At 42.3% G+C, this 17,494-nt stretch overlaps 1 protein-coding gene across 7 annotated transcripts in view; it reads left to right on the forward strand.

The window, feature by feature from the left end:
* Positions 1-17,494, forward strand: part of ZNF704 (zinc finger protein 704) — a 168,104-nt gene that overhangs the window by 136,031 nt on the left and 14,579 nt on the right. For all 7 annotated transcript variants that reach the window (XM_043507680.1, XM_043507683.1, XM_038391756.2 and 4 more), the window contains exons 8-9: positions 11,985-12,082; positions 14,073-14,850. In XM_043507680.1, the coding sequence (XP_043363615.1) occupies positions 11,985-12,082; positions 14,073-14,184 (210 nt within the window). In that variant the 3' untranslated portion in view covers positions 14,185-14,850. The remainder of the gene's footprint in view (positions 1-11,984; positions 12,083-14,072; positions 14,851-17,494) is intronic.

Consider the following 17,494-nt stretch of genomic DNA (forward strand, 5'->3'; position numbering starts at 1 on the left):
ACTGTAAAATCAAATAAGGGTCTAGAGAGGCAACTAGATAATAGGTACCTAATTCAATGTGTATCAAAAATTTAAATTAAAATCATTAATTTTAAGATGCAGAAAATCTATTAGTGAATAAATAGAGTACAGCATATTCTCGTTTTAATTTTTTTTATTAAAAAATGTTAAGCAGGCTTCTGAGCGGCTGGCAGTCATCTGAAATGAAATGCTTTGATATCCAACATAAAAATTACACAATCAGAATTTTCACAGTTTATCACATAATGCACACTAGTCATCCTGAGAGCCACATAGGGTTCCCCCCCCCAACAATGTACATTAGGCACAGTGATAACAGATACAGCCTCCCTGTCCTCTCTTCACCAAGTGAATCACAAAAGCCTCTCACTCTCAACCTTTGGTAAGTCTTGGGAGATTTTCTTCAGAGGCTGTGGGCTCTTGCGGAACGGATAAAAATGAAAGTGGTTGAATCAATTACACTGCACTCTGCCAATGAATATTTATTAAATTCCATCAAGAAACAACTAACAGTGAAAGCCGTCATGCTGGCAGCAATTTGAACAAGAGTGCCTCGACAGAGCATGCCATGCGTAAAGTACTCTTGGAATTTGATTGCACAACAATACAGTTGATAGAGTAATTATTAAACTAGCTCCTTTTGTGGAGTAGCAGAAATTGGCGCCAGTAGTATTGGGAATCCAAGAATGTAATTAGTGACATTGTAAATCAGACACTAAAAGGGAAGGGATTAGACATGTAGGTATTTAGTTGACTTCAAGCAATAACATTGATCCTGCAGCTATAGAGAGTGAGTGTTCCTAACAGAATTTAAGAAACAAATAATAATTTTCTGGGGAAATTATAAGATGCTAGTGATTTACAATACAATTTAAAACTATCTCCTGTGAAGATCTAGAAGTAAGTGTTGATAGCACAATTATAGGCCATTCAGGGGCCCGTGTAGGCTATTTTTATTCCTCTTTCTCCTGACAATCTTGCAAATGCTGCTCAGTGCAAAAATAAATAAACCACCATGTCAACCACACAACACCACTACATGGACACATTTCTCTGTTTTATAATTCTTAACAGGCATTAAAACATGTGGTTAGGTGAAATGAACACTAATATTTTAAAGATGCATGTGGAGGCTGTTTTCTTCATCTTTTTCCATCTGAGAGAGACAACAGGTGTTGTGAAAAATAGCCCATCATTCTTTGTCTTATTGTTAATAATTACTAGCGTTTAGCAGATAGTGCAGTTCACATCCTCAAAGGACTTGGACACATTGCTGTGGCCAGGCCCAAACTAATGAATACTAGAGAGTTCAGCCCAGATCCTCAAAGCACCTGTCAGGCTCTTTAGGCTCCTAAGTCCACCATTTAGGCACCACTGACATTCTCAAAGCTTCTGCTGAGGTGACCACGGGTCAGCATATGCAAAGTTGACTGAACCCTGATGCTGTTCCATAGTTAGTGTGCAGCTCTGACCCTACCTCATGCTGAAGCTCCAGAGATGGGATGCTCAGATTAGTCAGGGGGATCTCTGTCTCACCGGTCCTGTAGACAAGCTCTGAGCACACCAAGACCTGATGCCTGTCAGAACCTGCTGGAGGCAGGCCAGCGATTGGTGGTGGGGTAGAACAGTGCCCACATATTGGACCACAGGGAAATGTAGGATGAACATGAAAGGGGTATCGCATATGAGCGAGAGAGAGAGATGGTTTCGGTTGCTAGGACATGGGTTGCTTAAGTGTCTGAGGAACACTCCTACCTACATCTGGCTCAGCAGCCAGGCACACCAGGTCAACCACTTCAGTGCCTAAGCCTCTCTCTTCAGCAATTCACTTCGGGCTACCTTAGGCATCTCTGTGGCTTCTGAAAGTCATTTCTAGGTGTGATGGGAGCCCCGGAGTGCAGCCTGGGATCATGGGACCGCTGTGCCTCCTTAACTCTCCAGCTTGGGCTGTCTCTTACATTGCTTTGCTAGTGACAAGCAACAAACCTCTTCGAGCCCTGTTATCACTCAGCACAACAGCACGTGGAGCCCCACACCCAGCTAGATTGCATGAATGCACCCAGAGCCACTCATGACTCACACAGAGAAAGGTACTAGCCAAATCCTGCCCCAGCTCCCAGCATTGTATCTCAGGAATACACTGCCTTGCACTGCTCAAGATGAGCAGTACAAATTTATTAATTGGTTCGCCACTTCATCAATGGAAAGTGGATATACACCAGCCTTTGTAAACTTGAGTAAACACCCTTACCAAGCACTTCAGGCAAACTTACCATGAAAGATAAATTTAAAGTGATAAGCAAAAAGTCAGAGTAAGTTACCAAAATAAAATATAAACATGCAGTCTAAACTCTCAATGCTATTAGATTGGGCAATATCTAGATTAAGCAGTTCTCTCACCCCACTAGATATTGCAGTTCACAGTACACAAGGTTCACCCTTGAAACCTGGGCCAGTCTTTAATCTTCTCAGTGCCCTTGTTGCCTGCAGCGTAGGTGGGGGAAAAAGAAAGGCCAAGCAGTGGGCCCCTGTACTCTGTTTTATATCCTTAGTCCATTTGTTTGGAGAACACAAGTCCAGGCATGTCTGGTGGGCATTGCTGAGTGTAACGATGCTGCCCATGGGAGCCAGCTAAAGTCACTCAATCAGGGTGAACTGCAAACAAAATGGGGCAGATAAACCTCCAAATGCTGCTGGATATTCCAATATTTAGATTTACCAAGCCAGCCCAAAACTGCCTCTGTATTACCTCACTGGTTACTCAGAAGTTCAAACAATGCAGTTCCCTTAAAGTACCCAGCTGCAGGCCTCCATCCAGACACACGTCAAACATATGATGATGAATTCTGAAAATCTTATTTCATCATATAAAAGAAAAAGGTTCTCCCAAAGGACCAAGCCCCAGACCCAGGTCAAATGATAACTAGGATCTTACCCAAAATACATGCTTATAGCCAATTCTTATTAACTAAACTAAAATTTATTAAAAAAGAAAAGAGAGGGTTGGTTGAAAGATCAATATACATACAGATTTGAGTTTAATTTCTTGAGGTCCAGATACATAGCAGAGATGGTGAGTTTGTAGTTGCCAAAAGTTATTTTAGAAATAGTCCACAGGTTATATAGTCCAATGTTAGTGACTGGGGATCTCAATTCTTATAGCTTGGGGTTTCCCCTTCTTGAAACCCAAAGCAGATTTGAGATGAAGAAAGGTTTCAGAGTAACAGCCGTGTTAGTCTGTATTCGCAAAAAGAAAAGGAGTACTTGTGGCACCTTAGAGACTAACAAATTTATTAGAGCATAAGCTTTCGTGAGCTACAGCTCACTTCATCGGCCACTCTATACGGCTAAATTCAGTGCCTTGCATAATCACAGGTTTCAGAGTAGCAGCCGTGTTAGTCTGTATTCGCAAAAAGAAAAGGAGTACTTGTGGCACCTTAGAGACTAACAAATTTATTAGAGCATAAGCTTTCGTGAGCTACAGCTCACTTCATCGGCCACTCTATACGGCTAAATTCAGTGCCTTGCATAATCACAGGTTTCAGAGTAGCAGCCGTGTTAGTCTGTATTCGCAAAAAGAAAAGGAGTACTTGTGGCACCTTAGAGACTAACAAATTTATTAGAGCATGATGAAGAAAGATCGTGTCCCAGGGTTTTTAATACATTTCCAGCAGCCTTTTGGCCTGAGAAAACAATAAGCTTTACTTTTCTTCTCCCAAACATCGTGGCAATTAGCACAGGGTAATTTATCCATAACCAGTTCAGATAAGGCCTTCAAAGCAACATATAGACCATAATACTATTTCAGTCAAATGTCTTCCTAAATATTAATACTCCTTTTTTGATCTTTGAATCAAAGCCATAGTAATAGACAAGACTTGTTTGCTTATATCACAAGACCTGAGCAAACAGCTACCCTTCTATCTCTAACAATGCAGGCTTGCATTTCAAAGCTCTATTCATTTACATATCTTCCTAACAAGTCTTTAAAGTTCGGCCATGGGTCATGTCCGTCTGTGAGTTAATTAACTCTTTCTGGCCCTGTGTCACCTTTCAATGAGATATTATATTACATTCATAACATCACACTGAGTCACCTGTGTGCAATTCCCCTGGTGTAGCCTTATGCAGGTGAGTCATTGAATTGTAACTTCCTTGCTGGACAATGGCTGTTGGTGGTTGTTTGATACTCATCCAAGCATTTACTTTCCTTGCTGCTGTCTCTGGGCAGCTAATAGCTGGCCGATTCTCCAATTTACAGCATGTTTTACTGACAACGATGCAACACAATCTCATAACTTCATATGCACTGATGGTATACATATTTAGATAGAACAGTGACTTTCAGCAAATCATAACCTTTCTCGATACCTTTCATGGCATGCTTTATCTGCAAGATCCTCATTTATATATAAATGAGGAATATGGGGGTTACAGGGCACTCCCCCAAGGTATAGAATGTCACACTAGGTTGCCAGGCACCCCATACAATGCATGGGAGAGTTAGGCACCTAACTCGGCTGAGAATTCCATTGAGTGGCAGGCTGCTTCACGGTTAGACACTCCCATGCTGAGTAGAGCAACAACTATGTATGTTTAGGATCTGGGCCTTCCTCCCTACTTATCATCACAACACCCAGCATTGTGTTAATCCTTAAAAGTAGGTTGGGAGTGTGAAGGGTTCCCCCTGGGGTGCCACTTGGAACTGGGGTACCACTGAGCCTGCCTGACCCACCAGCCTGGGCTCCCTTTCACCCTGTGGTGCTGTGACAAGTTGCCAAGATCTCCAAGCTTGCTCTTCACCAGCATACACACAGATATGACACACCCAGCTGTAGCATCTGATGCTGAGATTAGCTCTGCATGGGAAGGCTCAATTAAGGTACCTCTCAGTTGTTAAGGCACACACCCCCCCGAGTGTAAACCCAAAATTATACCACCTTGTGCTGCACAGGGAACTGTACAGCGTAAGCTCATAAAATTAGCTCCCTCCCTCAATGTGGAGAGAGATGTGCAACAGCTTTCTGCTCCAAGTTATAATTTTTAGACAAAACAAAAACAAGTTTATTAACCACAAAAGATAGATTTTTTTAAGTGATAGCAAACAGATCAAAGCTGATTACCTTAATAAACAAAACTGCAAACTGGGCTTAACACACTAGATAGGTAGGATATGAACTAGCAAATTCTCACCCTGAGTGATAAACAGGCTGGCAGATTCTTAAGGCACAAGTTGCCTTGGCTTTCCCAGGTTTTCATACACAAGATAAAAATCCCTCTAGCCTGGGACCATCACTTCTGACAGTTTAGTCCTTGTTCCTCAGGTGTTTTCAGGTGTGTTGTTATAGGGAGAGAGAGGTCCCATCATGAGGTCATTATCCCCTTTTTCTATCTTCTTCCCACTTGCTAGAAAGCTCTTTTGCTCTGAGCTGGGTCAAACAGTTCCCATTGTGTAGTGCTATCTCTGAGAGGTTTCCACTGTACACAGTTCCTTGTGCTTGGGCGCGTTTCCTCAATAAGCCATGAACATTCTTTGGCTTTTTTACTGGTGTCCTGAAAGGCTGCTTGTGGGTGTTTTCAACCTCACAATATGTTTCAGTAACACACACGCAGCCAAACTTCATAACTTCCCATACGACGATAGCACATACAATCCAACAAGATATTACTGTCTAACAGATCAAGACTTTTAGAATGCTACCTCACAAGGCCTACTTTATGCAAAACATATCCTAATTACATGACTCTGGTGAATATTGGGGTGCCAGGATATCACAGGGACATCTAACAGAGAACTGATCAGTGTGAGAGAGGAGGCCTTCCTCTGTCAGTTCTACATACTCCGTGGCCTTAATCCTTGAGTCTGGTCTGAGTGGAGTCCATACATTGGCACGAGTAAAGTTAACTGCTATGTATGATTCTCCATGTGGAACAGAAATAAATAAATCTCACACCAATGGTGTACCTGTTCCCATACTCAAAAGAGGCATGTGCATAATAAAAAGGGGCAAAGGTATGGGCACTTGTAAGGAGATCAACTGACATGCAGATAATCCAGTGGGCAGGGATGACATTGGAGTTTGCACCTTGGTATCAGAGGGCCTAATTTGATGGCCATGCAGCACTCTTATTAATGCAGGATTGAGTTCCCCAGGCACCCAAGTGTGCTGTCAAGCTGTTTAAAGTAGCTCATGAGCGTGAGTGCCAGCCTCAGGGCAGACTGTTACAAACCAGGGCACAAACCCCTAACTGGCTGTGTTCTACAAACAGTTGCACTGTCAAGCGATTAAAAAAATTAATTGTGATTAATCACACTGTTAAACAATAATAGAATACCCTTTAAATATTTTTGAATGTTTTCTACATTTTCAAATATATTGAATTCAATTACAACACCGAATACAAAGTGTACAGTGCTCACTTCATATTTTTATTACAAATATTTGCACTGTAAAAAACAAAAAGAAATAGTATTTTTCAGTTCACCTCATACAAGTACTGTAATGCAATCTCTTTATCATGAAAGTTGAACTCACAAATGTAGAATTATGTACAAAAAATAATTGCATTCACAAATAAAACAATGTAAAACTGTAGAGCCTACAAGTCCACTCAGTCCTACTTCTTGTTCAGCCAATTGCTCAAACAAACAAGTTTGTTTACATTTTCAGGAGACAGTGCTGCCCGCTTCTTGTTTACAATGTTACCTGAAAGTGAGAACAGGCATTTGCAAGGCACTGTTGTAGCTGACGTTGCAAGATATTTACGTGCCAAAGATTCATATGTCCCTTCATGCTTCAACCACCTTTCCAGAGGACACGCATCCATGCTGATGATGGGTTGTGCTCTATAATAATCCAAAGCAGTGCTGACCAATGCACATTCACTTTCATCATGTGAGTCAGATGCCACGAGTAGAAAATTGATTTTCATTTTTGGTGGTTCGGGTTCTGTAGTTTCCACATCAGAGTTATTGCTCTTTTAAGACTTTTGAAAGCATGCTCCACACCTTGTTCCTCTCACATTGTGGAAGGCACTTCAGATTCTTAAATCTTGGGTTGAGTACTGTAGTTATCTTTAGAAAATCTTACAATGATACCTTCTTTGCATTTTGTCAAATCTGCAATGAAAGTGTTCTTAAAATGAACAATATGTGCTGGGTCATCATCCGAGACTGCTATAACATGAAATATAAGGAGAATGCAGGTAAAACAGAGCAGGACACATAGAATTCTCCCCCAAGTCACAAATTTAATTAACACTTTTTTTTAACGAGTGTCATCAGCCTGGAAGCACGTCCTCTGGAATGGTAGCCAAAGCATGAAGGAGCATACGAATATTTAGCATATCTGGCATGTAAATACCTTGCAGTGCCAGTTACAAAAGTGCCATGCGAATGCCTGTTCTCACTTTCAGGTGACATTGTAAACAAGAAGCGGTAGCGTTATCTCCCGCAAATGTAAACAAACTTGTTTGTCTTAGTGATTGGTTGAACAAGAAGTAGGACTGAGTGGACTTGTTGGCTCTAAAGTTTTGTATTGTTTTGTTTTTGAGTGCAGTTATGTAAGAAAAAAAAATCTAGATTTGTAAGTAATTTTCAATTCTCCTCATACAGGTATTGTAGCGCAATCTCTTTATCATGAAAGTGCAACTATTTCTTTTGTTTATCATTTTACAGTGCCAATATTTGTAATAAAAAATATAAAGTGAGTACTTTCAGAGTAGCAGCCGTGTTAGTCTGTATTCGCAAAAAGAAAAGGAGTACTTGTGGCACCTTAGAGACTAACAAATTTATTAGAGCATAAGCTTTCGTGAGCTACAGCTCACTGCATCCGATGAAGTGAGCTGTAGCTCACGAAAGCTTATGCTCTAATAAATTTGTTAGTCTCTAAAGTGAGTACTGTATACTTTGTATTCTGTGTTGTAATTGAAATCAATATATTTGAAAATGTAGAAATTTAATTTCTTAATCATAGAGTACTTAATCATAGAATATCAGGGTTGGAAGGGACCTCAGGAGATCATCTAGTCCAACCCCCTGCTCAAAGCAGGCACAATCCCCAATTTTTGCCCCAGATCCCTAAATGGCCCCCTCAAGGATTGAACTCACAACCCTGGGTTTTGCAGGCCAATGCTCAAACCACTGAGCTATCCCTCCCCCTTGTTTATTGTTTAACAGTATGATTAAAACTGTGATTAATCACGATCAATTTTTTTAATAAATCAATTTTTGAGTTAATGATTAATCGACAGCCCTAATAATTAGATTTCACCTACCAAGTGTGAACTCCTAAAGCTTGATAACAGCCTTACCATGGAGTCACAGACATTCCCTTTGGGCAATCCTGTCTATCTTGCCACCTAGCCAAGCCTGCCTTTGTGATAGATGGTCACTTACACCAAAAATCACAATAATATTCAGGTTACTCCCCGTCCCAAAGGACCAGTCACCCCAGGTCAATCGTACCTCAGATCTCAAACCAAAGACCATGCTCATAGCCAACCCTATAATATGAACTAAAGATGTATTAACTAAGAAAAAGAAATGAGTTACTTACAAAGTTAAAGCCGGTAAACATACACACACAAAAATGAGATACAGTTTTAGTTTCCAAAAGGTAATAGTAGCTGCTATAATATGCAAGTTCTAGAGTTTCTTTAGGGCTAACCTAAGCCAAGATGCTTGGGGATCCCTGGCTAATATATCTAATGCATCCGATGAAGTGAGCTGTAGCTCATGAAAGCTTATGCTCTAATAAATTTGTTAGTCTCTAAGGTGCCACAAGTACTCCTTTTCTTTTTGCGAATACAGACTAACACGGCTGCTACTCTGAAATATTGCCCTCTGAATTCCAAGCAGCATAGTGACAACAATTCTTCCTTGATAGGGCTTTTTATGCCTTCCCCCAGTGTTCAAGCTGTGATAGGATGAGGGCTTGTTCACACACCCTCTTCATGGGTATTGGGGAAGCAATCAACAAAGTTTGTGGGCATTGATGTCCCACAATGGCTTGTCTGGTGTCTAAAGGCCTTCTTTTGTTGGGGAGAAGATGACACCATGATAAACTAGCATTTCACACTTCATAATGCTTCTCTACTGACTGTGGAGTTTCACAGTTTTAGCAAACACTTTTATAGTTACACAGCAAACACTTAAACATTACCTTATAACATGGAGATACAGATATTATAAATGTGATTAATACTTGCAGTGTCCTACTAGCATTTCATAAAATCTAAACACATTATTATAATGTTAATATCTATTTTAACAATACTTACACACCGCTGAGCCAGATTGGTTTCCAGCTATGCGTTTGTCAGTGTTCATTGAGACCCAGGGGCCTTGGCAGGAGTTGGCCACCTGGTCTGCCAGCGTCACATGTGCATCTCTGCTGTGTGCCAAGAAGATAAATCATGGCAGCCATTAAGAGACTCAGAAAGGTGGAACCAGAGATCTGTGAGTATGGGATTTCAGAGTTAGAGTCAGCTCCTGATTCTACTGGGAATTGTACTTACAGAAAATCAGAGTGGAGATCACTAAGTCCCCTGCTCCAAATACTCATCGGCGGGGGGGCATCCCCCACAGGAGAGGAACCAGTTCTGATGCCTCCCTCCTTACAGCTGCCAGCATAGGGGGCATTTTGGGACTGGAACACCATGCTGTGGCAATCCCCAACTAGAGGATCATAGACAGCTGGTGGTGTTTAGCATCACTGCCAAACTGCATCAAGGCTGGAACAGAGAAACAGGGGGCTATAATCCTCTCCCTGACAGCTGCATCATTGCTGCACCCAGCATAAGCTGGACACAGCAGAATATCTGGCTTTCAGTGTATGCTACAATTCAATAGAAGCATACTGGAACATTTCAGCATGGTGCCAACAATTGCCCAAACCACTGCACAGGTAGACTTCAGCTACCTGTCCACACAAGTAAAACAGTGTTTTTGTAACCAAACATCAGTAGTCTCCTCTGATCCATTTATAACACCACAGTTGGGGGAAGCAGTTGTTTCAGTAGAATTCATCACCTCCCCATGCAACCATTTGTTAGCCAAGACTGTATCTACACCTTCCAGCCTGCCTGTGTGTATCAGATCATTCTGGTAAAGTCTGAGCCACTACCCTTAATACCTTAGCAGGACATGCAAACAAACCATCACCAGCAGGACATGGGCAATGCACTCTGGATGTCCTGCCACACAGCAAGCTGGGAGGAAGATGGACTGACCAAGCTAGTTGTTCGAGCACAATTAAGGGATTCCATCCACATGGAACAACAACAGTTTAACAAATTGGTTACAGAATGGCAGCCATGTGCCAGCTTAGGACTCCAGAAAGGACAAATATGGTTAGCAGGCAGAGTTTCCAATCAAGTATTTACCATACTGCACATGGTCACATGCCATGTTTAATATCAGCCACACCACTAACTGGTTGGAGCCATTCCTGATTTCCACCAGTGTAACTGAGATCAGAATCTTGTCAGAAGTAATTCAATTAAATGATTAGTCGTTATATTACTGTAAATGAGAGTTTTACTTCACTAAACTGTTCTCTGCTGTGCCTGCAGTTAGATAAGAGCTTTCTGCTCAACAAATAAGCGGGAATGTAGAAGCTGTGCCAATCATATGCCAGCAGCATTACAGAAATTCTCTACGTATTTTTAGCAATGGCATTGCTAGAAAGCAGTTAGCCAGGCTGAAACAAAAAATATGTAGTTTCCCTGTCTGGGTCAGATCCATTCTAATTCTTCAAAATGGATGGTATGAGAATTTCAAAAGGCAGTGGTGGAAAATGATAATTTACAAAGGACTGTTATTTGCACGATCTGCAACAATTTGTTGGAATCGATACTCAAGGGCACAGAAATCTCCATATTCAGAAACATCTTAAGGAAAACGCATTTCTCTGTGTACACCAAAATGAGCATTCAGATATATCATGGACATTTAACTCCTCCTCCTAGGGTTCTTGTAGTTGGTTTTTGTGTTGATCTCCACCACACAGGAGCAGAATCACCTCCTGAGAGGTCAGAGTTCACAGGAAAGGTTTTGGGACACCAAAGTTGGTATAGAGTTGATTTGAGTTGCCCATGGCCAGGCCCTTGTAGTAAGTTTATTCAAAAGGGGGTGCGTGGGCAAAAGCCATCTACCATCCTGCTCTGCCAGGGGCCCAGAGCCACCCAAAGATAGGAAAAGACTCCTAAGGAGGTTTTGAGGGCATGGGAAATATGATGATTTAATATATCTCCTTGACAGCCTCTGCCAGCAGGGATCCTAGGGAGCCATAAACTAGAATGGACATCCCTGGCAGAACCGCCAGGGGAAAGCTCTGGTCACACTTACAGTGCTCCCTCCAGGGGGAATGCCCCTTTGATGCAGCTGCCCCAGGGATGCAGGTGTGTAAACTACACCCTGGAGTAATACGTGAAACCCCTTGATTGCTGTGGAGGTTACCGGTTTTTAATTTTAGCCAGGCTACATCCCCACCCCTGAGTTAATCATACTTTTCCCTGATCAAATGACAAGTCGTTAACTATTCATCATGAGCATTCACTATTCATTAACTATCTCAAAGAGTGAGAACTATTTAGAGTTCTTAACAAAAAAAACTCAAAATCATCCATTTTCTTTATTTCCCAAAATACACAATCATGTTGCTCTGTGTTCTAGTTGGTTCTATTCATGCTGCTGGAGAGTCACAGGAAGAGGGAAGGAAGTTCATCACGTGCAGATAAAGCTATGAGGACACTTTTCAGAACAGACCCCCTAACTTCTAGAGGGTTAGATGTCACATACTCACCTTACTTGACTATCTTTTCCACCACACAACCAGGAACCGGGATTTCCTAGGAAACAGCCAGTGGTGGACATGCCAGCTGCAGTGCCAAAGAATGTGTTTATATTGTATGTACATATATGTGTGCTTTATTAACTGCATTTTTGTGTGTGTTGCCAGGTCTCACCAACTCATAATCGTCCTGCAGGGACTGGAGAGTCGAAACAACAGACCCACACAGTTCTCTCATCACCTCCCAGAGTATCATTTGGCTTAAGGTATGAGACCATTAGCTCCTACTGACAGAGCAGTAGGTTCAATATTTTGAGGGAGCCTGTAGGCAGCAGGAGTACAGAAGAGTCAAATGCCCAGAATCAGAACTGGCATTGCCTGTCTATATGGCGCCTTTCCTTTCAATAGAACACAACAGCAATAGACACACATTTTTCTCTCTCTCTCATTATTACAGAAAGTAAAGGTTTTGGGGAATTGATTCACTGAGAGTTTCTAAAGACACTTATTCCACATTGCAGCTTGTGCTTTAGGGTTTGTAGTCAAACATCTCAAACAAAGAATCTTTGTGCAGTGCTAGCTTTGGAATATCAAACGACTTACAGAGAGCTACCATTAAAACAAAACCAACATTCACTATCTTCTATCATGTAGAATACTGTACCAATCTGGTTACAGTGAGAGTCAAAGTAAATCCAGGGCTAGGTACGAGCATGTAGATTGTCTTCTGAATTTAGTGGCTTTTCCCCTAAATGGAATAGCTACCATATGGGACAACTATCATAGAATACCAAGGCTTGCCTACAGCTGTGCAAAATTTTTATACTGCAAACCTAAACCAAGGAAACCCCTTGCCTGCAGTACTCCAGACAGCACTGCAATAATAGCTGTGATTTTCTATTACTGCATGGCACTCTGTGGTATATCTGACTTCAGGACTATATGTATTATAGGGACTAGTCCTGGATTGGCAGAGATGGACAATGGGATCTAATAAGTCTTTCTGGTTGCTAATTTTTGGGATTCTCTTAAAGATACATCAGTGGAACCAGAGGAGCATTTTCTAATCGAGTTTATTACAAATGGGAAGGGAGAAGAGGGCAGATTGCATAGTCCCCTCACACACCTTACAAAGAATTGGGTGGGCTAGAGGCCTACTTGAAGCAACACTGCGGAGCAAACCCACCAGCTACTTTCTAATCCGGGGCAGGCAAACTGTTTGGCCTGAGGGCCACATCGGGTTTCCGAAGTGGTATGGAGGGCCAGGTAGGGGAGGCTGTGCCTCCCCAAACAGTCAGGCGTGGCCTGGCCCCTGCCCCTTATCCGCCCTCCCCACACTTCTCGCCCCCGATGGCTCCCCCAGGACCCCTGCCCCATCCAACCCCCCCTGCTCCCTGTCCCCTGATGCCCCGCCCCCCCGGGACCCCTGCCCCATCCACCCCTCCCTGTCCCCTGACTGCCCCCGATCCTCTGCCCCTGACTGCCCCCTGCCACCCCATCCAACCCTTCCTCTCATTCCTGACTGCCTCTCCCCACTCTTGACTGCCCCATCCAACCCCCTCCTCCTTCCTGACTGCCCCCCAGGGACCCCTGCTCCTATTCAACCTCCCGTTCCCCACCCTCTGACCGCCCCGACCCCTATTCACACCCCCATCCCCTGACCACCACCCTGAACTCCCCTGCCCTCTATCCAACCCCTCCCCCGCTCCTTTACTGCGCTGCCTGGAGCGCTGGTGGCTGGCGGTGATACAGCCGCACCGCCCAGAGCACCAGGACAGGCAGCCGCACCGCCTGGCTGGAGCCAGCCACACCACCGCGCACCTCAGAGCACCAGGTCAGGCCAGGCTCTGCAGCTGCGCTGCCCCTGGCAAGAGCTTGCAGCCCCGCCGCCCAGAGCATTGCGCCGGCGGGGCAGTGAGTTGAGGCTGCGTGGGAGGGGGCGAGCCTCCCGGGCCAGGAGCTCAGGGGCCTGGCAGGAGGGTCCCGCGGACCGTAGTTTGCCCACCTCTGCTCTAAAGACTACAGCAGAGGGGGAGGGGAGAGGGGTGGATCACTCAATAGTAGGTTTCACCTCACTCCAAGTCTGACTACTTCAGCAGAATCCTGGTAACCTGAAAATAGGAAGAGACCCATTGAAAATATCAGGCTCTTTCAATGTCATCCTGCATTTACATGATTTTGTCTCTTTCAAAAAGTGTGTGGTGATGGGGATGTTAAAAACCTCTTGTTAACTAGGTGTCCCTTTTTCTTGGGCAGGAAACCTAGAGGGGAGGGGAAAAAATGCCGAAAAGTGTATGGGATGGAGAACCGAGATATGTGGTGCACTGCCTGCCGTTGGAAGAAAGCCTGCCAAAGGTTCATCGACTAAAGACTGGAAGCGTGGAGGACCTGGGGGATGGGGAGTACAATAGCAGGACCCTGTTCCTGGAGCTGCTCCTGCCTATCCTCCAGTGCTGCCTTTTAAACAGACTTGTATTTCAAAACAAAGCACTTGTAGCCAAGGAGAATCACTTAGCAAAACCTGTGTGGAGCAATAGAGCAAAAAAAAAAATGTCTTATCAAGTATTGAACCCAGAGCAGCTATTAATGTTTTTCTTAAATAACTTGTTGCTAACTCTGTGAACTACTTGCTCCCCATGACTGTTCTTTAACCGTGTCAATGTCTATGCTGTGAAAGTCTGTATCAGTTGAATCAAGCACCACGTCTTGCCCTGAAATGAAGATTTCTTTTTAAAGCTTAAATTAACACTTTAACACATAAGCTACAGTTCACTAAACAGCAGCTGTACCAAGAGTGGAGTCTGTTAAATAATTCTGCTGATGTGAATGATCTTGGTTGGATTCCTCATTTTCGGGTTTTTTTTGAGGAATTCAAATCTTGATATGTCAGAAGGACAAGCAACAGCACTCCTGGATGATTTTTTAAAAGCAGTCACAAACCAGAACAAGAGTGGTGATAAATTTTAAATTAGATTGTAATACTCCAGAGAAGGAAAAAATGAAAAGAGGAAATACCAGCAAATCTCAGCCACAAGTAAGTCCAAGATTTGAGGAAAAGCGTTTCAACGATAATTGAAACATACAGGAATATAATTTGGATTCCAGTATCTTTCTTATTACCTGTCCCTTTTCCTAAGAATGACCATCTTATGCTGATGAACCCTGTTAAGAACTGGTAAATGCAGCCTTTTGGATTCTATGTAATATCTATTCAGGGATGTGAGCCAGCCCAGCAGTTCAGATCTTGCTTTCTTTTCTCTTGTGTATATAAGATGCTTACTAAATTAATGGTTCACTCATTCTTTCCATTAGCAATGCCAAATTTTATTTATGCAAAAAAATGTATAGAAAACAAAACCCCCTGAGAAGTGCTCCCACCGCATCATCCCAGCAAGTGGAATGTGACAGCAGTGCAGCAACACATGTATATGTTAAGTAAAGTCCTTTTTTATTTTTAAAAAAAAAAAGTCACTAAGGTCAGAAATAGCCAACTTCCATGCAGACGGCACTTTGATGGATGTGTGGGCTTTGTTGTATTTAATTCTTCAGTCTGTTAGAGGGTATAAATGCAGAATGCTGATGTTTTATCCCTAGATAGATGGGGTTATTTATTTTCTCACTAAAATAATTATTGATGTATAAAGTAAGGCGGAAATGCCATATGAATGTGCATCACCAACTCCTGCCTGTTTAAAAAAAAACAAAAAAACATGGGTATAGGCACCTATCATATTAACAGGGCTATACAGGCCCACTACCAGTTGGGCTTGTTTTTCATGGAGTCTGATAAACCTGATCACATAGCTCTCATGACAGCTTTACTTAACTTGCATTGCTGCCTATACCCATTTAAAGAACAAAAGCACACACTTCTGAACATAGTATAGAGCGTAGTGTTAAAGAAAAGGCAATACGTGTTTGAATGGAAAGAACAAAAGAATAGTAAGAGCCTGGTGTTTTTTTTAAACAAATTTGCTCTGTTGCATGCCTAATTTGAGCATGTTATTTCTGCGACAGTGTTTACAAATCGCGCCATTTTCATGCACAAGTGGCTAGTGAAGGTCACTTGCATGCATACAGTTACCTGATTTTTATGCACAATTGTGCACCTAACTTGTTTAGAAAAATCAGACCCTAAAATTCAGCAAGGATAATAAAACAAAACATGAAATAAATTAACACAATAGAAGGTAAAGATTGGCAGATATACAGCGCCATCTGCACTCTATTGTTTGCACTTCCTTATCTTTTGGTGAAGTCATAGGTCATGGCTTTTCCTTCTGTGATTTTTCTTTCCCCCTCCCCCCCCGGCCAAAGATTTATTTAGGGAAATACCTCTTAGCAATTTGTAACTGGTTTCTAGTTACTTCCTTTTAAATGCTGACATTGTTGTCAGTGCCTTTAATATGGTGGGACACAGAATGTGGAGCTTGCTCCACTGATATCCCTCCTTATTTCTAAAAGCCTCTCAAGATGCTTATAAAACAATTTTGATCACTGTTGACCCCATATTCATTACTTATCCCCATCATTGTTCCCTTTTCTTTGTATTCCCCTTCTCCCTTATTTGCTCTGATCTCTTGAATTTTAAAGAGGATTTTAAAATATATTATTGTAATTGGTTTCTAAAATGTTGTACACCATCATGAGCACCTTGCAGGGGGCACTTTATAAATGAACATATTAATTAGATCATCAAATTTCCACAACATGGGGCAAATTCTGGTTGGCCCCAGGAACCAGGTACAGCACTCGTCCCAGCTGTAGTACTGGAGGAAAGTGTGTTAGAGAGAAGGCACAGACCTTATGAATTGCATGCATACTCCACTCACTCTGCTCTGGCTTGTAGAAGGATCTACTGGGCATGCTCAGAGGCTTAACATAAACGTTAGCGAAGCCATTCCCATAAAGTAATTCACATAGCCACTCCCATACTGCTAACTTTATATCTATTCTTAGAAAGATAGGCACACAAATAGACCACCAAAGCGGTGTTATTGTCCATCTCTGGCCAGAGTTACACTTTCATTCTTTTCCACCAAATGCATCCGATGAAGTGAGCTGTAGCTCACAAAAGCTTATGCTCAAATACATTTGTTAGTCTCTAAGGTGCCACAAGTACTCCTTTTCTTTTTGCGAATACAGACTAACACGGCTGCTACTCTGAAAACTTTCATTCTGTTCTTGATAAGAATAAGATTATTTACATCAAGTGCCATGAATTGGCCACTGCCTGGCCAAAGTACATGGCACATATGGGTCTGTATGGACTGCTCCCCTACACTGTTTAACCACACCAAGTCTTGCTTCTCTGGAAGGTCTGTCAGGTGACCCCTGATTTTTCAGAGGAGTCAAAATCTGGTGATCGGTTTCCATCATGCATTCTCACAGTTGGCCATGGGTTCTTTGGTATGTGTGTATATACACACACATCACAAGCAGCCAGAACTTGACCCTTAAAATAGAAATATTGAAGGATATATATAAAATTCTTTTAATCACTTAGTAGAAATGATGCTGGTGACAGAAGTTGGTACTGCATGATCTTATCAGACTTTTATATTGACAGATATACCACTGGGTCCTAATTTTTGCTGAAGTGACTTTCTTGCTACAGCAAAACAAATGTCTTTTTGGGAAAAAACCTGAAAAATGAAATTTCAAGCAAAAGGGAAATA

The sequence above is a fragment of the Dermochelys coriacea genome, chromosome 2, assembly GCF_009764565.3.
Source record: "Dermochelys coriacea isolate rDerCor1 chromosome 2, rDerCor1.pri.v4, whole genome shotgun sequence".
NCBI classification, from domain to species: domain Eukaryota; kingdom Metazoa; phylum Chordata; order Testudines; family Dermochelyidae; genus Dermochelys; species Dermochelys coriacea.